The 23,362-nt window shown below is 31.5% G+C and overlaps 2 protein-coding genes across 3 annotated transcripts; one reads left to right on the top strand and one right to left on the bottom strand.

Moving 5' to 3' along the window:
* Positions 1-26: 26 nt before the first annotated feature.
* LOC106715201 (PC4 and SFRS1-interacting protein) lies at positions 27-12,840 on the top strand. The gene is made up of 16 exons (XM_045682376.1): positions 27-303; positions 745-800; positions 1,176-1,335; positions 3,179-3,298; positions 4,489-4,563; positions 5,739-5,899; positions 6,137-6,311; positions 6,641-6,677; positions 8,614-8,778; positions 9,157-9,258; positions 9,528-9,662; positions 10,507-10,688; positions 11,319-11,445; positions 11,643-11,756; positions 12,042-12,451; positions 12,565-12,840. The coding sequence occupies exons 1-16, from the start codon at positions 223-225 to the stop codon at positions 12,622-12,624; spliced, it is 2,160 nt and encodes a 719-aa protein (XP_045538332.1). The 5' UTR covers positions 27-222; the 3' UTR covers positions 12,625-12,840.
* Positions 12,841-16,246: 3,406 nt separating this feature from the next.
* On the bottom strand, positions 16,247-17,331 carry LOC106715260 (translation machinery-associated protein 7 homolog). Of its 2 annotated transcripts, none has more exons than XM_014508505.2 (3): positions 17,101-17,179; positions 16,457-16,579; positions 16,247-16,357 (listed from the first exon to the last, which is right to left on the bottom strand). In XM_014508505.2, the coding sequence occupies exons 2-3, from the start codon at positions 16,577-16,579 to the stop codon at positions 16,286-16,288; spliced, it is 195 nt and encodes a 64-aa protein (XP_014363991.1). In that variant the 5' UTR covers positions 17,101-17,179; the 3' UTR covers positions 16,247-16,285. The 2 variants fall into 2 exon arrangements, with proteins under 2 accessions (XP_014363991.1, XP_014363988.1); XM_014508502.2 differs by lacking the exon at positions 17,101-17,179 and adding an exon at positions 17,234-17,331 and having other exon boundaries at positions 16,261-16,357.
* Positions 17,332-23,362: the final 6,031 nt, after the last annotated feature.

Raw genomic sequence — 23,362 nt, 5'->3', positions numbered from 1 at the left:
TCCGTCATTTCGTTGCCGCGGTAAGAAATCTTTTAAGGTTATTTGTTATCTTTGCGTCCACTTATATTATGAGTACGACAAAAAAAAAATAATTTAAGTAAAAAACCATTATATCTCTCTAGCGTTTGATAGTAAAAACGTATGTTAAACACTGTGTTCTAGTACATCCGAAGTAACAGACAGTAGTCCTCGGAATACAGAGTATAGCGGCATTACATGAAAATGGGTAAAAAAGTTAGAGAATACAAATCCGGAGACTTCATATTTGCTAAAGTAAAAGGATATCCAGCATGGCCAGCTCGTGTAAGTAGAAATGTTTTTAACTGAATATTTATAAGTTGTATTTACCCGACATTAGTGCTATGTTCATAAGCCTTTGCGCGGGAAGACATCATGCCCGACGCTTTCACAAGTATTGAATGCTGATTGCTCTTTATCATATAGTTATTATGATAATTAGTTACTGTTAAATCATATTAAGACTCTTTATAGTTATTTTCTTATACAACTAGTTTCTGAAACTGATAAAACGATCCGAATGTTATGTAAATTGTGTAACCTATTTTCTTATCTCATTACATATTTTTATTCGATGCCGAAAGTGTCAAAGCATAGAATTTTATCCAATAAGAAAGTTTTTTCTTCTCATTTCTTTTTGATTATTATAGCTATGGGGAAATTGTTTGACTACACATATTAAATTTTTTAACAACAATTTATAACCATATAATTTTCATATTTCAGGTACAAAGATTGAATGGCAAAAAGTATTTTGTATATTTCTATGGAACTGGAGAAACGTAAGTTTGTATGATTAAATTATTCAAATATTGCTTCTCCCATTTATCTTTGTTAAATATTTCATACTTGCCCATTTTTATAATAACACGTAGAATGTATTGAATGTAACATTTTAGTCTAATGAAAATTAATATAAGAATTTTTAATACATTATTATGATTAGGAAATGAAAAAAATCAATGACCACCTTCTATTAAAGTCACTAATTGTAGTGGATGGATTGTTTTTTTTTTTAAATAAAATACTATGGAATGAAATTTAGGCATAAGAATTGTAATAGTCTCTGTAGTGTAGTGAAAATGTTATTTTTAAAATATTTTAAACCTGGAGTAAACTGGCTCAAATAAATATTTACCAAAATTTATATTTTTCAGAGCAAATCTACCACCGAATATGATATTTGACTATGCAGAGAATAAAGACAAATTTCTAACTAAAACTGTGAAAAGGAAAGACTTCAATCTCGGTGTTAAACAGATTGAGCATGACTTTGCAAATAATGTACCTGTTGAAGAGGTTGTTGGGACAGCATTGGTAATGTTATATTTAACTATATATATTAGGTCCTTACATATGAAATTGGGGTTTTTCGTACTGACCACTTTAATCACGAATTTCTCCTCTTTGGTAAGGAATTCCAAATTCAAATTTGTACAGCTATAGACTCATGTATTTGTGGTTCGATGACCGTCATTCATTTGTTTTTTTTCTTCTGTTTTTTTCTGTTTGCGTCACTCATTTTACAAAATGGAAAACTTAAAATATCGCATTATTTACGAGTACGAGTTCCGCCGTGGTACTAGTGCTGCGGAAACGACTCGAAGGGTGAATGATGTGTATGGCGGTCGTGTTGCAAAAGAAAACACAGTTCGTTTTTGGTTCCAACGTTTTGGTTCTGGAAATTTCGATCTGCAGAACAAGCCCCGTGGACGGCCTGAGACTCAACTTGATAATGAAGAATTGAAGGCTATTGTGGAAGCGGATCCATCGCAAACCACGTCCGAGTTAGCTGCAGGCTGCGATGTTAGTGATAAAACTGTTTTAATTCACTTGAAGCAAATTGGGAAGATTAAAAAGCTTGAAAGGTGGGTACCTCACGAATTGACTGAAGCAAACCGGCAAACGCGCGTCGACTGTTGCGTTACATTACTAAACCGGCACAATAATGAAGGTATTTTAAACCGAATCATTACCTGTGATGAAAAATGGGTTCTTTACGATAATCGGAAGCGCTCAGCGCAATGGTTGGATCCTGGCCAGCCAGCCAAATCCTGCCCCAAGCGAAAATTAACCCCAAAAAAGTTACTTGTAAGCGTTTGGTGGACTAGTGCCGGTATTGTTCATTACAGTTTTCTCAAATCTGGCCAGACTATTACGGCTGATGTCTATTGTCAGCAATTGCAAACCATGATGGAAAAGCTAGCGGCCAAACAACCTAGGCTGGTCAATCGCTCCACGCCACTGCTGCTTCACGACAACGCTAGACCACACACTGCGCAACAGACGGCTACTAAATTAGAAGAGCTTCAATTGGAAAGTCTAAGACATCCTCCGTACTCCCCGGACCTTGCTCCAACAGATTACCATTTTTTTCTAAATTTGGATAACTTCTTGCAAGGGAAAAAATTCAACTCCGATGGGGCAGTCCAAATCGCCTTCAAAGATTTTATTGATTCCCGTCCGACTGGTTTTTTTAGTAAAGGGATCAATGAACTACCTATGAGATGGCAAAAGTGCATAGAAAATAATGGTTCATACTTTGATTAATTAAATATATTATATTAAAAAATATTCGACTTTTTGTTCCTCCCATACAAAACGCCAATTTCATATGTAAGGACCTAATATAAAAAATATAAAAATTAATCCATATTACCCTTGGTCGTGGCATAATGCGTCATCATTATCAGCCTGAGTTTATCCACTGCTGAACATAGACCTCCCACATCGATTGCCACAATGCACAGTCTTGGAACACCTGTATTCACTCCGGCAACCTTGACCTTGCGTGAAATACTGGACCAATTTTGTTTTTTTTCTGTTTGAAAATTAGCATGTTCAATTTGGCATAGATAAAAAAACTAATCTCTTTTAGTTTAGTTGCTTTTTTAATTCCACGCGGACGAAGTCCGAGCAAAAGCTAGTAAAATAAATATATTCATAGAACTTCTTATAGTAATGTAAGAAAATATATAGACAGTGTGCACAAAATACTTGAAAAATGAACAAATGTACCTAAAATCATTGTTTTGAGTTCTAAATGTAATCGAAGTAAAGATCATTGTCAACTTTATAACTTAAAAATTACAATTTTACCTTGAATATAGTTATTTTATCAAAATAAATACAGTAATATAAATATTGATTTAAATTACAGTTACCACAAGACACAAGTGTCAATGATACAATCAATGAATCTGCTGCTAATGACACAATTGACGAATCTGCTGCCACTGAGGATGACACCACAATTGCAAATGACACGACCACAGAAGATGTATGTATTTGATTTATCTTGTAGATAGTAGCGATAGTAGTAGAAATAGTATATTACATAAGACAGTAGAGCTCAAAGTCAGCATTACCATACAAATATTTAATGTAAGGCAAAACAGCCCATGTCAGGCCAACGCTACTGTCTTACTGTACTGGCATAATGTTGTATAAGTCTTTTTAAGTATGTTGGTGGCTCTAGGCCTGCTGTGTGCTGCGCAGGGCCCTTCTCCCTCATCACTGTATGCTCCATCATACCTAACAAGGTTGTTATGTGCATGCCGGAGGCCTAATTTTAATTCAAATTCGTTTACCACCCTTTTTTTTAAAAAAAAAATGATGGGAATGGAATCGGCCAAGTAGGGGACATAGGAAGAGGAAATATCTATTTCTGACTGTCCCCTTTTCTGTAGGAGCTCTGTAGAAGCTTTAGGGTAGGCAACACATCTACAATTGTAATTGTTCATGGGCAGCAATCGTTTCGCTATTTTGGTGAATTCATGTGGCTGCATGCTTATTTGCCGCCTTATAATTTATATAAAAATATTATGTTCTGCGCAGTGACTCGTAAGATGTTCAGAGCCGCCAAGATATAAGACAATGGCTATAACTGTGAATTTCCACTACTGAAATACTTGTAAAAAAATACCTTTTCTTTTATTCCCTTTAAAATATCATAGGTAATTTGTTGTAAAGGTATTTGTGTAGTGGAAACATATGGTTGCAGAAGCAGCATTAATAATTTACTAATAGGCTTTTAATAATTCTATTAAATAGAATTCTAGTTAATTGGAATGAAATCTTTGATTTAGCTTGTTTTTTTTTTATATAAATCATTTTTAGGTCTTTATTTATTTCCAAAAACAACCCAATAATTTAATGATGAAAAGACCAAATTTCATTAGTTATTGGATTTGTAAATAATGTAGCATTATTGAGATCTTAGTGTTACTTTACAAATCCATATAATAATTAAGTTTAAGCCAAAGTTTTTACTAAAAAGACAAAGTAATAATTTGTCGAGGAAACTTACAATACGAATAAGAAATAGCTATCAATTTCAAAGAAATAATCTCGTCTATACATTTTAATTAAGATAAATACATATTAAAAAAAAACAAAGAGCATTTTTCCGCAGAAAAAAACAGATCTATTTTTCCGCAGAAAAATAAAAAAAGATCTATTTTTCCGCAGACAAATACAAGTCAAATTGATACCGGTGTGGATGATTCTGATGAAACCGGTGGCCTGGTTATTGATGAGGGAAAGGTGATTGTTATATGTCAATATTAAAATGAATACTCATAATTACTTCCTTTCTCAGAGTTGTCACTGAAGGAGCCCCTTAGTGTATATTTAATATGGGAAACCAACATTAAGTGACTCTGTAACATACTGTCATTATGGTTCTTTATCATTAATTACATATCATAAATCACCTAAAAATACTTGTAAATGTATTAATACTAAGGCATTGGGTTCATTTTGCACCTTGGTTTTCTTTGCATGTATATATGTTTATTTTTAAATTAGTCCTTAATACATAACCTGTGTGCATTCTCATTATAATCTAAATTTTGACATTGATAGAAACTAAAAAAAAAATGGAACAATTATTTTAATCACTTACTCAGTGATAAGTATAGAGTAGACCGACAACGCTATCTGAACCAGTGGGTATAAGTTAAACTAAATTATAACAGCTCACTAGCATCTGTCAATGTCACTGTCGATGTCAAAGATTGTTACAAAATCTATTTTGTACTACAGTACACAGCTACAGCTGTCATATGATTTTTTCTTTTATGTCATTATATATGTCTATCCATGGATTTCTGTGACCAAAATCTCCATTTAAAACATATTTTTTATCTTTGTTTTGATAAAGATAATGACAGATAATATGTTTGAACCAACCGCGATAGTAGCGCCTATAACGGGTTTAGATATCCTTATTTGGGTATAGTTAGTTAAGTAGTTAGGTAGTGTAGGTCAATTGTAACGTACCTTAACGTGACAGTTAAGGTATGTGACAATAAAATCTCCACACAAAACTAATAAGACATCATCATCATCAGCCTTTATCTGCCCACTGTTGGGCATAGGCCTAAATAAATACATACAAACACACAAAAAAACGTAAAAACACATACATACAAATATATAAATAATGAGACAGATAAATATAAATGTTTGTAAATAACATCTGCATCTTATTCATCTGGTTCATTTATCTAAGTGTGTACATAACATATATATTTTTTATGTATTTATATAATTAAAAAAAACACTATTCCCAGGTATTGGGAGGATTTTTTACTAAATATGGTGATGGTAACTTCGCTACATAAATAAGATGGGTTCATATTTTACTTTAATTTTTCGATGCTAACGTTTAAGCTTTACTTCATAGTAATCACCCAAGTTAACAATTATCTATTCAGAAGGGTCGCAAATCAACAAAAGGGGCAACACCGGCGAAACCGATAAAAGAACCAAAAACTCCACGCGGGAAAGCAAAGAAAGAAGAACAAAAGGAAGAAGTAGAAGAGAAAAAAGAAGAAGAGATAATAAGTAGAAGCGGTAGGAAAATACGACCGAAAAGGTGAATTATAGATTTGTAAACCTCCTTATGTAGTGATAAAGTAATCTAAAAATTAAAGTTAGAACAATAAGCGTGATTTAGGCTGAGTGTGACAGCCATTTGTATAAAAGTGGAAACTAGTACATTGTGGTGACTAAATGGTACATTAATTTCATAGAAATTGCAACCGCGCTTCGCCACAGTGCAAAAAAGGCTTTAGCTTTGAAAAAACAGTGATGAATGTTGATTTCTTTCCAGATATATAGATGAACATACAGAAGAGAATACGACATTACCTTCGCCCGCACCAAAGAAACGCAAAGTCCCATCCCCTCCCCCGGAGAAAGAGAAGGAACCAGAGAAAGAGAAACCAAAGCCTGATGCTACAAAGGCAAAGACTGACAAGACGAAACTTTTTAATACTGTCTCACAGGTATATATGAAATCTTTATTTTTATCAAAGTACAATTATATTTGAACTAAGATTCTTGAAATTATTCTATTTCATTTATTTTTGTATATTTTTGTGTACAACAGAACAAAAACAAAAAAATTTGGTTAAAAATATCCTTTAAAAATCTATATGTTTGCATACATAACTTCTAGATTATATGATTAAAATGGACGATAGATTGTATTTAGATAAATATTGACTTTAGAAGAGAAAATTTTTGGCTATGATTAGCAAAATTTTATTAAATTGTTTTTAGGATTGGCTTGAATTTTCAGTTAGAAATATACATAAAACTTAACTTGTTTCAGTCTGAACTCGAAGATTTGAAAGAACCCTTTGCTCAAGGTATGTTATCATTTTATTTCCTTCATTAAAATAGTCCTGAAATTACTTAAATATGTTACACAGAGTTTTATATACAGCAACCAGAGCAGTAGTGTACTTGATGGTGATGACTCACAAAATATCCTAGATTAAAAGAATCAAAATGACTTATCTATTATCTATGAATGACCTTATTTAATCTTTTTTGAGAAAAAACAAATATAAAAAATAGAATATAAAAATAAAAAAACTACATATAATAAAAAAACAATATATATTAATTGTTACGCACCGATGATTAGATGACAAAAATAAAAATTTAAAACTATAACTGGCTGAATGTGTATAGCCTTTGACTTTTTATAAAAAAAAAATAACAATTTTAATACCGCGAAAATTTGACGTATTCACATCGTAATTATTTAGTATAAATTAAATCAGTAAAGTAAAAATGGATTACGAATTGAAAAAGAGGAAAAATATAAATCCAAAATTTAATCCACCTCTAAAAAAAGTTGGTGCAATAACCGACGATGTCATTAAAAATACATCTCAATCGTCTACTTCTCAAAGTGAACTACAAAATTCGACAACTAATATGGATATTTGCCTAGAAAATATTGGAAATGTGGAAAATAAAGATTCCATAGAACATTTACCATCCATGAATGACGTCAATGTAACATCGCTTTATAAACGAAGATCGGAAAAATCTTTAGGTGGTCTTATATTTGGATCCCTTAACGTTCTGAATGACGAAGATGTGTCTCAAGAAATAAACTCGCAACCAATTGGTGATTTTAGTGAAAATATTCATTCAATCAGTCGTAATGTGTCACAATGTTCTACATCATCGTTCGCTAATTACATTAATTTAGACCGTAATAGTTTCGAAGATAAGATTCCTAATGAAATGGAAGATTTTTGTAATCTGTTTCTTACAAATAATGAAGGAAATGAACATTTCATACCATCATCTTTAGAATTCGGTGACAGTGGCTTTAATGCAAAGTATTCAAACTATGATGCTGTTGATGTGTACGATGAGAATATTTTAAACGAAGCCAATGAAACTGTTATAAATATACTGGATATGTATAAACAGGAAAATGAATTTATTATTAAAATGAGATTGCAACAATGATTATTTAAATTTATTTGACTGAATTACTTATTTCATTTGTTTTGTTAGTACAATGTAGTCATTAAAAAAATAAAATGATTTTCATTATCAAATTAAAGTTCATTATTGTTTATTTTATTAAAAAATATTATAACATGAGACATCTATTAATTAAAAAAAAAACATTTAGTAAAATCTGTTATATTTTATTATTATTAGTATTCCGTTAATTATCTTGTCTATCTTATATCTATCTATCTATATATATAAAAGAAAGTTGTGTTAGTTACACCATTTATAACTCAAGATCGGCTGAATCGAGTTGACTGAAAATTGCTGGGCATGTAGCTTAGAACCAGGAATGGGACATAGGATAATTTTTACCCAGTTTTTTTTTTTTTATTCCGCGCGGACGGAGTCGCGGGTAAAAACTAGTATATATATAAAAGAAAGTCGTGTTAGTTACACTATTTATAACTCAAGATCGGTCGAACTGATTTAGCTGAAAATTGATGGGGAGGTAGTTTAGAACTAGGAGACGGACATAGGAACTTTTTTTTATCTTGAGTGCATTTTTTTTATTCCACGCGGACAGAGTCGCGGGTAAAAGCTAGTATGTTATATTTTATTATTATTATTAGTATTCAGTTAATTATTTATTAATACTTCTTAATTCTGATCTCATCAACCCAATGTCGCTACTGGCTTATTTGTTGATGTAAATCTCTTTATCATATTTCCTTGGAAATCTTTACTCTGGGAATTACATGTTAATTGTATTAAATTTAATAATACTTTATTCTTGTTTCCTTATTTCATTTATTATTAATACAGAAGATGCGGATAAGGAGAATATCCTGATAGCGTACTTAGGTAGCGGCGAGTATGTCGGCATCAGGCTGTTCCAGTCGCGGCCTGCCAGCTTCAAGAACGAGGCAGGCAGGCTGCAGTGGGACAAACAGGCAGCTACTAACGCGCTCAATCTTAAAATGCAATTAGGTAATTTGTATTATGTTATCGTACATAAAACTTTAATATTTAAGAAATTTTTATTTTCTTCATAAGAATTACTATTCACTTACTTAAGGTACTTAATTGTCAATGTTACATTAATATTGCAAGTGTAGTGTTTATTTTTTTTGGAGATATTTGGACTTTTAAAATGTTACATTTAAATAATGAAAATAATTGACAGTCTTAGTAGAAATTATTTTATCTCGTATTTTGACGGTAACGTTTATTAATTTTTCTAAATCACGGAAATAAAATATTTTGAATACGCAATTTTTTTTAATTTGTAGTTTACTAGCTATTTTAAATATATTGATAGATATGATTGGAATTTATTAAATTTAATTATGTATATTTCGTAAACAGAGAGGGGACAAATTACACCACAGTCGGTGATGGGACAACTTGTGACCGATCTACATTTAACTGATGAAGAGAAAGCTACACTGGATAAGGAAAGAGAGACAGGTTTGTGTCTTAAATTTGTTACACAACCAATATCTATAATTTAAAAAAAAAACATTTTTTCAGTATTATTTGAAACAATAGAATTACAATATAAATGCCCTACTCAAAGTCTCAGTTACATAATGCAGATTTAGTAAGATAAATGTACACTAAGGGACATATTAAGTTACCGTTAAATCAATCTGCATCCCACTGTATCTCCGTTAGCGCCAAATTGATTCATGTTTTAAAGGCAATTCCATGTTATATATAAAATTCTTGTTTTTCAGATGAGAAGAAATCTCGTGTCCAATTCTTGAAGACGGAGATGAAGTTAATCGAACTGGATGCCAAGATAAAGACATGTCTGTGTCTGGAGAAAGCTGATACTGAACTCTGCTTGAAATTACTGGATGAACTGATGGGTATGTCTATAAGCTATATATATGACTTTTTAACATGTTTAATGCAATTATGAATGTGTATTATTGTGAAGTAGCCAGACTGTGTACTTGCCTTTAGTTTCTGAGATCGAAATCTCTGTATAAAACATATCGCCTTTCATTATCTTTGACAAAATAATTGTATGTTTCAAATGGTAATTTTGTTCTCAGAAATCCACGGTAAATGTGTTAATTCATAAAAATTGTAGCTGTTTTCAATCCCAAATCGAAAATTCCGTACAAATTTTATTTTTTATTATTTCACTTTATCTCACAATTTTCTCAACAACTTAAAAAAGTCAAATATATCATAGCTGCTACGTATTTAACGACCTTGATTTAATCAAGTAACTTAACTTCGCTTTTGGAACGGATGATAAAGTTAACGTAATAACATTGGTATAGTGGTAGATCCCGTAACAATAATATTTATTGGGTTCACGAATTGTCCGGCTCGTCTGGTGAAATACCACCACCACACAGAAGACAGACGTCAAGTGGAAATAATTCCGCGTACAGTCTGATGAGTGTGGTACCGGAGGCCTAATTTTAGTCCTCTTTCCTTTCCTACCCTCTTCTTATTAAGAAAGGATGGGAAGAAAAGTGGATTTGGCGGAAGAGGGGATGCATAAGAAGGAGAAATATCCTCTTTCTGTGCGTCCCCTTCTCCATTGAATAAAAGTCGGCAACGCATCTGCATTTCAGCGCTATTTCAGCGAATTTAGGTGCTCGTTTCCTCGTTTGCCACCTTTTGATATAAAAAAAATCAAGTAACTTTGATTTTGGAACAAAAGGAAAGATAAAAGTTAACGTAACTTTTTTCCAGAACTAGATATAAAACCTCTGATGTTGTTAAAACACCCTACTTGTTTGGAGACGGTGAAGCGCATGCGCGCGTACATCGGTAACACCAACTCGTGGGACCTCAGCGAGAGCGCCGCGCTTCAGTTCAACAAGCAAGCTCAAAGGATACGCAAGCAAGCAGACACTCTCTACAAGAATATGAAAGTCAGTTCATAATATGATAATTCTTAATGGATTTACACTGTCTAAACATTTATCATCTTCCAATTATCCTTAAAGGTCTGCACAAAACAAACTACAGTCAAAACCGTTTATGGCGACATCGTTTAGAACAACATACCGGTTAAATTGACCAAAATCAAAGGTCCTGGCTGAATGTTATATACATATCTTTCCTATTAATACCTGTCACCGGTTGTTACAACTATCGGTTTTTACGACTCAATATGCGTAGTCCCTTCGATGTCGTTATAACAGATTTTGACTGTAGTTTTCTATCTTTCAGGGATGACAATTTCTTTATTATTTCTTAGCTGTTTAGACAGTGAAAACTGAAGGTTAAAAAATGAGTTAGGAATGACATGTGTTGTTTTTATGTGCCGAGTCAACCTGTCATATATAAAAAAGACAGATCTGAAGTATATCCTATTTGCTTTAGGAAAGGGAAATAGTATTTTTTTTAAAGAGTGATGGGTGCATTGGAAAAGAATTTTTTTTTCTATCTTACTCCTCGGTCTATTAAAGATAGATAACTCATTTTAAAATGTTGTAACTTGTTTTCATCTATTTTCTGTATAAATATTTTTTTTACCTATATGTTTTTTTTTATCATAGGAATTATTCACAACACCAGCCGGCCTCTCATTCTTTGAGTACTTCTCGGAAAGGGTTTTGGAGTTCAAGAAAGTTACGGCAAAACTCACTTCCGATGAAATTTTAGAAATGGTCCATGAACCCATAGGTACATTATTTTAATTACTTTTACTTTATAGATTCCGGTAAATAATTTTATTTTTACATTACATTAATTCTATAATAAAGTAAGACTCTTGAAGAATTGTCTCTTACATTATTAAATTTACACTCATAGAGACCACTTAATGATTCTGCGTCCGGCATTTTATTTTAAATGTGTTACATAAAACCCTTGCTTTCCAGAGATGTCCGCTCCCACACAACTAACTACGAAAACTCCACCAGCGACAAGAGATGAGGAGTCAGCGCCGGTCACAGAGGATGACAACACTAAAAAGAAAAATACCAACACACCAAGTAATTTTTAAATAACTATGTAGTATGCCATTTGTTATATAAATTACTATTTTATCTGCGAATTTGTCTACGCGAAATTAAAAAAAAAACTTAGTAAGTAGTATTTGTGTTCTTCCAGATTATGTTCTACCATCTAAGCCAAATTTAATCGAATTCCGTTAGCACGTTTTGGAGATTGTAGTAACAAACATCCATCCATCTATCAAAACTTTTGCATTTATAATATTAGTACAATTTTAAATATTTTGTTGTAGTACATTGAAATATCTTTAATTTTTATTCTAGCAAAAGGAAAGAAACCTAACGGAACACAAGCAAAACCTCCATTAAAGAGACAATCATCAAGAAAGCAACAATTAGAAGAAAAAGAAACAACAAAAGACACAGAGGAAGTCCCAGAAGACAAGTCAAATGAAAAACCAGAAGAAAGTAAAGACACAAACACAGAAGAGAACATCACGGAAGAGAAAACACCAGAAACTGCAACAGAGGAAACAAAAGAACAAACGGAAAATACAGAAACAGAAAAAGAAACGGAGACAAAAGAAAAAAGTCCAAGTCCAGTAAAAGAAAGTGAAAAGAGTCCAAAAAAGAGTGAAGAAAAGTCACAGAAGACTGAAGAGAAAGTAGAAGTGAAAGAGAAAGAAAAAGAAAAGCCTGATGTCGATGAACCGAGAGCTAAGAGAACAAGAGAGGCAAGTTTTATAATAAATTAGATTAAAAACTAGCAAAAAAGGTTTTTAGTAAGTAGATTTAAAAAATTACACTTACCATAAATTGAATTTATTAATTTTATTTTATTTTTCAGAGTAAGAAGACTGAACCACCTTCACCAAGATCACCATCAAAAAGAAAACAAAAACTTTAAATGATGTAAATTAGACATGGGCCGTGCACAATCTTATAAAATGTACTAGATGGAAGCTATTTTACTGCTAATTCTGAGACTTTAAATGATCACTAAACGTCTTATACTATTGTATTCAATTTAGTATTAGTATAAACTTAAGTATTCGTTAACGGACTCTGAGTACGGCAGATATCGTTGGATTATTTTTGAATTGATTCTAAGACATTGTCATTTTGAACAATAATTTCTTATATGTTTTAGACTTACAATTATGTTTTCTAAACACACAACAAGGTTCTTATTAAGAAATTACTAAATACGTAATTCGTAAGAAATGAAACATTTTGAATAACTTATATCTGACTAAAAATAACGACATTGAAACTAGATTCTTTCCTTTAGTGCATTGACTTTTGTGTAATGAACGAATGAATATAGAACAAACAATCCCATCCCCTTCTCATCCATAGAAACAGGAAACGCTCAATAAAATAGATTATCTGAGTAAAATACTGAGTAAAAGCGAAATTTCTACTAAATTATTATTGACAATCGGAATTATGGTCGAATTCAATGGATATTATAAATTACACCTTTATAATATAATTATAGACTTATTAAAAATAGACATGTTTGTTTTTTAAGCACTGAAACTTTTCGAAATAAATCCATAGACAACATTGTCAGCCAGTGACATTTGAAACATATCATTTCTCATTTTCTATTGAATTCGACCGTATATTAGAAAAAAACTAGACTAACAGATGTTATCTCGAGTTTTCACTGTATATATCCATACAAAAACACTAACATCTCTCACATTCTGATAAAAAAAGAGAAATTATGTTTGCGCATTTTTTTTTTTGAAAGTGGAAACCCACGATGTATGACTATTTAAGACAATCAAGAAAATATAAATTTCTTTTTAACAGTTTAAATTAAGCTACTCAAAGTACATTTATTTTGATTTATAAACTATTTTATATCATTAGAAATAAGTTGTAAATATTAATGAAAGCATTTTTTTAAAGCAACACATTTTACTTTAGTTAATGTATTGAATAATATATCACTTTTGTACTATATTAAGTATTATATATACTTATTGTAGTTTTAATATTTGGGAAATCGCTCGTTCGCTGTAAAATATTCGACGTACGGTTCGTCTTATATTTTACTTGTGGTCGCGAAGTATTTTTGATTTTGTTATACATTACTAAATTTTAAGTTTCCATTTGTTAGATTATAAAACTTTATTATGAAGAATGTGTCCTTATTTTGTAAAGTTATTAAATATAATTTTCAAAATAATACCTTTTTTATTAAACCCTAACATTCGACGATATTTAATAAAGAGTAAACTAGTAGTTAAGTGTACATACTACCGAACTTATGTCCGTGGGTTTAAATCCCAAAACTGTGAGCTTATTTAGAACAGTTACAAACAATTTTGGTAAATTGTTTGCAAATCTTCAAATACTTTGTCGTAAGAAGTAAAACGTCTTGTTTAATAAGATAGTTCTTTATTAATAAAACAAATTGAAAATATTAGTTTAATGTTACAATCATAAAATTATTTTGCAGTACCTATTCTGTCGGGGATACATTGATAAAATTTTCTTTACAGTCTCCTTCGTGTCTCTTACTGAAACAAATATAAACAGGTACATAAAATAGTCACTTCTGTGATACTTTAACAAGCAATATATAGGGTACAAGAGTAGTGGAATTTAAATCTATATATATAAAAGAAAGTCGTGTTAGTTACACTATTTATAACTCAAGAACGGCTGAATCGATTTGACTGAAAATTGGTGGGCAGGTAGCTTAGAACCAGGAAACGGACATAGGATAATTTTTACCCCGTTTTCTATTTTTTTTTTTATTCCGTGCGGACGGAGTCGCGGGTAAAAGTTATAGTATAATAATATATACTCACCATCACCTTCATTGTGTTTTTTAAATTCCTCTAACTTTTCTATTTTGAAACCTAAACGTGAACGACTTGAGCTAGGAACAAAATTATAGCAATTGTGTTGCATAAAAGATTTTTTTAAATAAGGCGCAGGTGCTGTTTGGAAGAGAACTAAGAAACCATCACCTTCAGGTATAATGTGGTTTTGACAAGTACTAAAACTTTTATTTCTAGACCATTTTCTTCTATCTTCAGTTGATTTTAATGAAACTTCTGGTTTAATGCAACAGTAACTTTTGTTTATGTTTGCATCTAATTTAGTAATATTAAAAACAACTTTGGCATCATATTCATCAATAAATTCGAAATCTGACGAATGATATTCACTACAATCCGAATCATCCAAATCAACATCTTTAAATTCACTTTTGACTGTAATATCCCTTTCCAAATTACCATCTTCAATTTCATCAATGCCCATATGAGTTACGTTGATAGGATTTATATAGTTTTCATTTTTCAAATGGCAGTTTTTCATTGATTCTTTTGGAAACATATCTATAGCATTACTAAATACATTTTTATCATCTTCAATTGTACTTTGACTGGAAAAGCAACCGGAATCAGTAAAATGATCGGAACTGGCTTGAAAATCTTTTATGATACATTCTGTTTGTACTTGGTTATCTATATTTGGTATATATTTATCTCTGAACTTATCTGAATTGTATTCATCACTAGTAATTTGGTCTTTATTCACTTCAATTGAATATATCTTTGTTGTTTTACTGTTATGGTTAAGATCGTTGAAGTTCTGACCATTATCAATATTTAATTCATGCTTTGTTTCAACTGCGTACCCATCATTGTCTCCAAAACTGTTGTTTTGATTTATTTTACTGTATGCGAAATCATAATTGAGGTTATTTTCAAAACTTTCAGAAAATATTTCTTTAATTTGAAGGTCTACATTTACATCCACCATTTTAAAGTTTTGAAGTATATTATTAAATGCGAAATATTCCTGTAAACATTAAGAATGGTGTTAAATGAATGACAAAAGATTTCAAGGTGAAGGTTAAATTAGAATTAGTAGTTACTCTCAAACTAGGACCTTGACCTTGTTATTCATAAAAAACAAGGTTTATGGCATACCTTATTAATAAACCAAAAATAAACTACAATTGTAAAACAATTTTTGTCAAAAAATATAACTAAACCCATTGGTTTCATCAAACTAAAAAAATAACCTAAACTTAACTAAATTTTTTGCAAGTATATTTTAAATGTTTATTACATACCTTTTAAATAGATTTGTCTTGATATTGTCTATATATATTTGTCTTGAAAAAAGATTTATTATAAAAGTGCACAAAGGTTTAAAAAGTGTACTTACAAAAGCAAATATTAAAATAAAAGTAGATTTAGTAAAAGGTTCAGGTTGTACAGCCAACAATTACTGAAATAAAAGACTGCACTTGTAATATAAAACTTTATTGACCAAAAGTTTCTTTAATGTTTTACAAGTATTTAAAAATCCAAAAGCTTTTACTGGCAGTTATTTTATTTCATTTCTTAAATAATTAGTTACATTTTTTATAGATATTTATGAAATACAATTTCTAGTTTTATGAAATGCAAATTGTGTTAAAAAGAATATATAAAGTGGAGTTTAATTTTACATATCATTAACCTACAGATTAAACATAATTAATGGAAATTATATTATTCATAATATAGTTTTATATATTAACAATATGGTTATCATTTTTTGCCCGATTTCTTTATTCCACCTTGAGTTAATGGCCCTTTCTGTGTTGCTTTGGCCTTAGCTTCCTGGAAAATAAATTGACAGTTTTAGTAAAAAATACTATTTAAAATTACTCCTTTAATACAATGATGTTTCAAAAGTTTTAGTTTAAGTTTTTTTCATACCTGTAAAGCCTTCTGTTGTTCTTTTAACTTCTGTTTATGTGCAAGATCATCATCATCTAATTCCCTTTGCTCTTTCTTTGGAGCCTTCAGTGGCTTCTTTTTACCACCTTCCCGACCGGACATCTGAAATCATTAGAAAGTTAATATTAAAACAAAGGGTAGAGATAATTACACTTTTCTATTTACTTCAATACAATTATGACACTGACTGTACTGTATATAAATCTATTGGTAGTTCTTATTCTGTACAAATGACATATTGCAATATTGCAACCCATGCTTTATGGTTTTTGGCTTATATGATATTAATCCTAAATCACTCGGCAGGACAAGATGAGAAATCATGGTGCTGATTCCAAAAAAGAGGCTGGCGATAAGTTGTTAAATTAAAACACAAGTACAATTATATAAGTTACGTGTAATATCGTATTTCTTACTTTGTTTATAGGTCATTATTAACATCATTTCTTTTATAGAGGAAGGTGGAAAAGATATGACCGTGGTTATTTATTAACAAAAATTACGGGCTGTAGTGTACTTGACTACCAATATTTAAAATATGATTTAGTAAACAATCTAGTCTATCAGTATTCAAGATTAATTTTGCACCCGGATTTAAACGATGTAATATTTCTTTTTACTACCTCGCTCTGAACGTGTGCTTGCCTGCTTACAATTAATAACAGACGGAATTAGTGCATAACCTATTTTGATCAGAAAATGTAATCACTACTTGCTAGTGCATATAAATACAATTAGATCATTAATGACACTTACTTTTTAAAATGATAATAATGGATCGCCGAAACTTAAAATTTTTCACAACTTGAAGTTTTGATTTGATAATGTGACCAATGACAGCTTACTTCAAAATTATTTTCACGCAGCACAGTTTGACAACATGCACAACGCATTGCCAGAAGTTGGCTCGTGTATTAGGTGAATAATTCGGATGAAATTGATTTTCTGATGAATAACTGTATTATAAAGATGACAGAAATAACAATAATTATTAAAATAAATTAAGATTAGTAAAATTTTAGAATTGAAAGTCGTTCAAATTTGATATTCAGTAACGTGAAATCACACCGTGGACGGCGCCATTATCTTTGTAGATATTGTCATAGTTCAGAATTCAGTACGACAATTTAGAAAACAGTACCGCAACAAGATACAGAGATAGGTTCTATACAACACAGCGTGACGTCACTGAAGACGTCATGACAGGTTATCGTGTATTCGCGAGATTTCGAAATTGATATATGAATTTTTTTTTTTAAATAAATCATAAATTGCTTTATAGAATTAAACATTTTTCGAAATTTGGTGCACAAGCCTTTTATTAGGTGGGTGGTTTAACAAATATTTTAATTATTAAAGATGTAAGAAAGGCTATTCTGGTATTCATTCTGAAGCTATTTCGAAGATACTATGTAATTTTTTGTGCAATCGATTTTTTATTGATACAAATAATATCTATTCACTCACTATGTTAATATAGACAACAATAAAAATATAGTTGTATTTAACTTTAAAGTTATTACGACTATTTGGTTACGAAACCAATTTTTACATACGTAAAAAGCTAATTCTTTCAGCCAGGATATGTTCTTTTGTGGCATCGTGTCGCACATTGACGAAAGGCATCAAGTAATTAGTGCGTTCAGAAAGAGCACAAAAACGGCAAACGTCCTTTCAAATTAACCGGGAGCATGTACATTGTGATGAGGTTTCGGAATCCCGAGCCGAAAGCAAAAGCGGGGTCGAAATAAAAGGGGGGTTGCAAACACGCGGGAGAGACAAATTACGTTTGAAGGCTCGCGCTCGCTTCCTGCATGCACTTAGTTGCGTCACACGTGCCTTTATGCAGGCCGTTGTCACACCGTACCCTAATATACAATATTAATTGTTAAAAAAAAATCAATTCAGCCAGGTACATTATTGTTTCATTTATTTATGTCTTCTTCGTACACTTAATTCAGTACGTACTGTCTGATTATTAGTACATTTAAAAAAAATCTGTAAGTACATTAGTTACAACAAGGTTAGACTAAAATTGAAAGTCAATGAAAGATTGTATGATTTATTATGATATAATTGTTTGTCAGAAAAATCATTTAACGATTTAACTTTCGGTGTAATAGTTTCCACAGTCCTGTGTTCAGTGTATTATGCACTAGTGCTAGTGGAGAGAGACTGTTCTATTTTCTCAGCGGCTATATCGGAAGCTGTGATAAAATACAATGAAGTAAAAGTCTTCGCCTTTGAATATGAAATTTAAATAGTCGCAAGATTGTTGCCTACAATTTTACTGCATTTTTATTAACTGATTTTATTATTTATAAGGAGCGAGTTGCATGCCGAAGGTCTAGTTTAAGTTTTCTTTCCTTAAAGAAAAGGGTTGGAAAAGGAAAATGGATTTACGGAGGATTCATAGGAAGTTGAAATATGATCTTTCTGTGTATCTTCTCCGTCGATTAAACGTAGGCAAAGCATCTGCAATTGTGGATGTCTATGGGAAGCGGTCGCTTGGTTTTTATACGAATTGTTAAAATAGGACGTTAGTATTTGAAAGTTTTAAATTGAATAAAATTATTAATTTCAAACATTTATGTAGTGTAGTAATGTTAAGTGTAGTAATTATTAATAAAAATATTATTTTATAATTAAATAATACACAAAGAATATGTCATGCAAAGCTATAAAGAATAAAGTAAAATCCTTTCCCTCAATTCGTGTTTTCCGATTTTAAAATTTACAGCGGGCGAATCTACGCCGTTTGGCGAAAGAGGAAATTTCCTGTATAGCAATAAATAATCTTGTATGAAGCCGCAACGGTAGTTTTCTACGACGGGGAATAAAAACGACTCAGATACGGTAGTTGGTATTTACGATTCGTTCCTATACGTGCAAGTTTACCGTGTGACCTTTTTTTATAACTTTTTTTTTTGGCTGCCGTTTACTAAATGCCAGTATCCGTGAACGTTACCGATTTTTTTTAAATCAAAATTAATGAAAATGATTTATTATGTTTGTCGACATTTTTTATTATAACATCACGCCACTAATCCAAATGAGTAGTCAGGGATTACAGATTTACTTAGGATAGGTTCTGAACCCCTCGGTGGGGCTGGGAGCTGATGTTTTTTAGTCATAAAGTTAGTCTTACAACCTTACGCAGTATAGGCGTAGAAAAAAAATATTTTTTATAATAACAGGCGACTATTTCATGGCGTAAGCCGCTTAATTATATTAAAACTATAAGCACATTGAAACTTGAAACTATAAATTTGAAAATTCAAGCGATTCACTTCCTTATGAATTTTACAATTAAAGAACGGAATCCTTTGCGTTATACTTAGATGTTGTATCAGCTTGTTGAACACAGTTGTGCCGATGTAAACGCACACATACACATGTTTGAGTTTAAAAAGCAAACGCACACTGCCTTGTCTATACGCACTTTTCAAGACGAGCGCACGTATCCATTGCACTCTTTCTATTTATAATTTCTAAGGCTTCTATGTTGTACGTAAAAAAAAACGATCGTGTTACGATCCTATTTTAATTTTTATCAGCAAAGTAAATGAGTAGATGGAACCTTTCCGGTTTGATAATATTAAACAGTGATTAATATTACTGTGGTTTCGGTTAAAGAAGTGTTCATCGTAGTAGAAGTTATGTATTACAAACTCTACCTTAAGATTACGATTAAAGTTTAAGATAATTTCTATCTTTATGTATTTCAATATACATTTGAGATTATTGGAAATAATTTCATCGAATATTGCTTGATTCTTTGATGAGAAAAATATCGTATAACAATGGATACTTACAGGTTAGTCGTAACGAGGCACGCACCCCTCTGGCACACTACAATAACAGGAACACAGACGCTACATATGTACACGCACGTATATACGTTGATAAATAGGTTTTTCAGTAACTAGAGTTCGCAATCCCACGGGAGCGGCGACTAATACGCGTACATTATGCGACTGCTTGCTTCCAACTTTAAATAATTACAGGTATTTTTTTAAAAGCGACATAAAATATACGCAGAGTCGTGCTTCAACCAGGAACTAACTCTAATGAGTCGTTTCTAACTTTATTAGAGTACATACGCATACTAGAATATCGTATCATGAAAGCGTGTAACTTGTAGCTTTTATTGGAAAGACTTTCCTTCGAATTTTAAGGAGTTTTCTGATTAAAAACGGACATACTTTAACACCATATGTTGTTTGTTGCCTCTATTTTTTTTTCAAAGCTAATGTAAGCGATGTCTATATCTTGTGTCAATAAAAATGTTGAACCACACAGTAACAGAAAACTGTTTCTATAAGCCCCTGCGTCGCGAGTATCGCGTTTCGCGCATTTACACACAACGTTAAATCGACGCGAGTCGTGTGGTCGGTACAGCCATCTTGAAAATCGCAGCGACTTTTCTGACGACGATCTTCACAGGTTGTGAGCGATTGTTTTTGGAGAAAAAATAACAAAACGTCGGCGACGCATGGCTGTGTACGAACCTTTCTGACATTGTATCGCGTAAGCTTAGCAACTAAAACTGTCGTGTTTTGAAGATTTCCTATGCCTTGTGTACAACGGGCCTTATAATTTTTGCATATGAAAATAATCTTAAAGAAAAAACAAAAAATCACTTTGTTTAAAATCAACAGAGGTGTCAAAATGTGTGAGGTAACTTTAAAAGCTGTATGATCTAAGTTTTACTATTAAATTACATTAGTGCGTAATTTTAAATTTTCCGTCTTTTAAATGAAATATAAATCAATTAATTAAGAAACGGCTTAACTCACGTTTGATTGTCCGGTGACGGCACCGACTAGTTTCGGACCCATCGGGGGTCCATCTTCATCATCATCAAACGTGAGTTAAGCCGTATCTTAATTAATTAATTATGATGTCTCACGAAAGTCTAAACAGAAATATAAATCGTTTATGAATGCCTATATTACAAAGTAAGGGGATATAACAAAGGTATATTCTTGATAATATTAGAATTTAATATAAAAAATTGGTATTGTAGATTATAGTAATACAACTACAGGCAGAAGTATTCCAGATTCAGACCGCTGGGAAGGTATAACAAAACAATATTATTATTATGCTCAGTATTTTCTACTCCGCCGGTTAATAGGATATATCATACAAAGCCTCTAGTGCATACTGCTAACAAATGTTTAATATTTTTATAAACCCTATTCTTACATTCTTGGTATTCTTAGCTATGTATTATTTGCTATGATTACATTCGCTATCTGTATTATACTGTGGGGATGCTACCGATAGAAAAATGCCTAGGCTTTTAAATATAATTTCATTGGGCTAACAATACTACGTCATATAACTTCAAACTTTCGTGGTTTTTACTAACAAACAAACAACTTAATTGTGGTAAGAATCCCCTTTCTTACGAACAATATATATTAATACTACGTCAATCAGACATAATATAGAAGAGAGCTTCACCTACTTATTCGTATTTTAAAAATAATATCTTCATAAACTTTTATAAGTAACCAGTAATGTAATGTGAAGCATGAAATTTTATAGTATTCTACGATAGAATACTAAGCTAATAGAAACCTTATTATTAGAAAAATCAGATATAAATTAAAATAGTGTTATAAAGTAAGGCGCTTTAAAGCCAAAAATTAATTAATTGGACTAAATTAAAAAGATTAAACAATTTATAAAATGATGCAATAAGATATTGCAAGTAAGAAGAAGAGAAAAGCGCGTCTTCGTTCAAGTAAACATTGGCAAAGGAAGGGACTGTCTCATTATCATAATATTTTATTCTCAAGACGCAATGCATCTGCCAACGGTACTTAACTCTGTGTCGAGGGGCACCTCCCCATCAAAATTACAACCTCCATCGCTACTTGAGTAACTTTTCTCAACAAATATAATTAAAGGACATAAGTATGAGAGTTTTCTTCTTATGCCTTATTTTAATAACACTTGAGTAATATTATTTTATTTTAAAATTTAATAACATATGGCATTAAGTGATAGTGACCGATAAAAATACGAATGTATACAGTACCCGGAGCTTGAGTTGGCACGTGTGACAGTAGAATACTTTTGATCCCGACGTGTCAAGTCATATACCGGAACTTGTCATACGTAAGCTTACAAATTTGTCATAGTAAAATCACTAGATGGCGTTGTTATATAGAGTTTCCTCAAAGGAAATTCTAAATCTTTGCCTAATTATTTCCTACATCATGAGGTTAATTTTATATTTCAGATAAAATTTTAAAAAAAAGTACTTAAGTAAGACTGATAATCGCAATATTTAAGATACCAACAATTTAATGTAGATTGACTGAAATTTAATATTAATAAGATTACAATTTATTACGCAAAATATTTTACAGTACTGGTAGATTTTAATACGCATTCCCTATTGCGTATACATCAATGAACTTTGAAAACAGAACCCTTTAATTGGCATTTTTTAAGCTCTGTTAGACGTCGAGAGATCACGCGTGACCTGTTTCTTCCCCCACAAATGTTTATTTTCATCTCATCCTTCGCGTTCTACTCAAAACATTACTATATGAGCATATATCCGTTACATTTCATATTTTATTTCAAACTCCCAAGGGCTTTGCAGGCTTTCCAGATAGTGGAATAAAATGCACAAGTTGACGCAAATGTGTACTAATGCTTGCATGGATGTCATATGTATAATAACATCGTATTACTTTGCACATCGATTTGCGCCTGCAGCAAATTTACTGCAAATTTTTAATATCGTAAATTTGATATGCAATTTTTCATGATGTTAGGAAATGCGGCTTCTTTATTATACACTACCTAGTGGAACCTACGGAATTCCACGGTATGGTTTTCCACTGCCGAAAAATTAAGCAG

Source organism: Papilio machaon, chromosome 19 (assembly GCF_912999745.1).
Source record: "Papilio machaon chromosome 19, ilPapMach1.1, whole genome shotgun sequence".
In the NCBI taxonomy this organism is placed as follows: domain Eukaryota; kingdom Metazoa; phylum Arthropoda; class Insecta; order Lepidoptera; family Papilionidae; genus Papilio; species Papilio machaon.
The sequence above is the reverse complement of the archived record's forward strand: the minus strand, read 5'-3'. Positions and strand labels throughout refer to the sequence as shown.

What these genes read in the sequence shown, in the direction of transcription:
- LOC106715260 (XM_014508502.2), bottom strand. Translation starts at nt 16,579, where the DNA reads ATGTCCGGTCGGGAAGGTGGTAAAAAGAAGCCACTGAAGGCTCCAAAG. An exon ending in AACAACAGAAGGCTTTACAG is followed by an intron (nt 16,358 to 16,456) that starts GTATGAAAAAAA and finishes TTTATTTTCCAG; the next exon opens with GAAGCTAAGGCCAAAGCAAC.
- LOC106715201 (XM_045682376.1), top strand. Translation starts at nt 223, where the DNA reads ATGGGTAAAAAAGTTAGAGAATACAAATCCGGAGACTTCATATTTGCT. An exon ending in ATGACACGACCACAGAAGAT is followed by an intron (nt 3,299 to 4,488) that starts GTATGTATTTGA and finishes ATTTTTCCGCAG; the next exon opens with ACAAATACAAGTCAAATTGA. An exon ending in GAGCTAAGAGAACAAGAGAG is followed by an intron (nt 12,452 to 12,564) that starts GCAAGTTTTATA and finishes TTTATTTTTCAG; the next exon opens with AGTAAGAAGACTGAACCACC.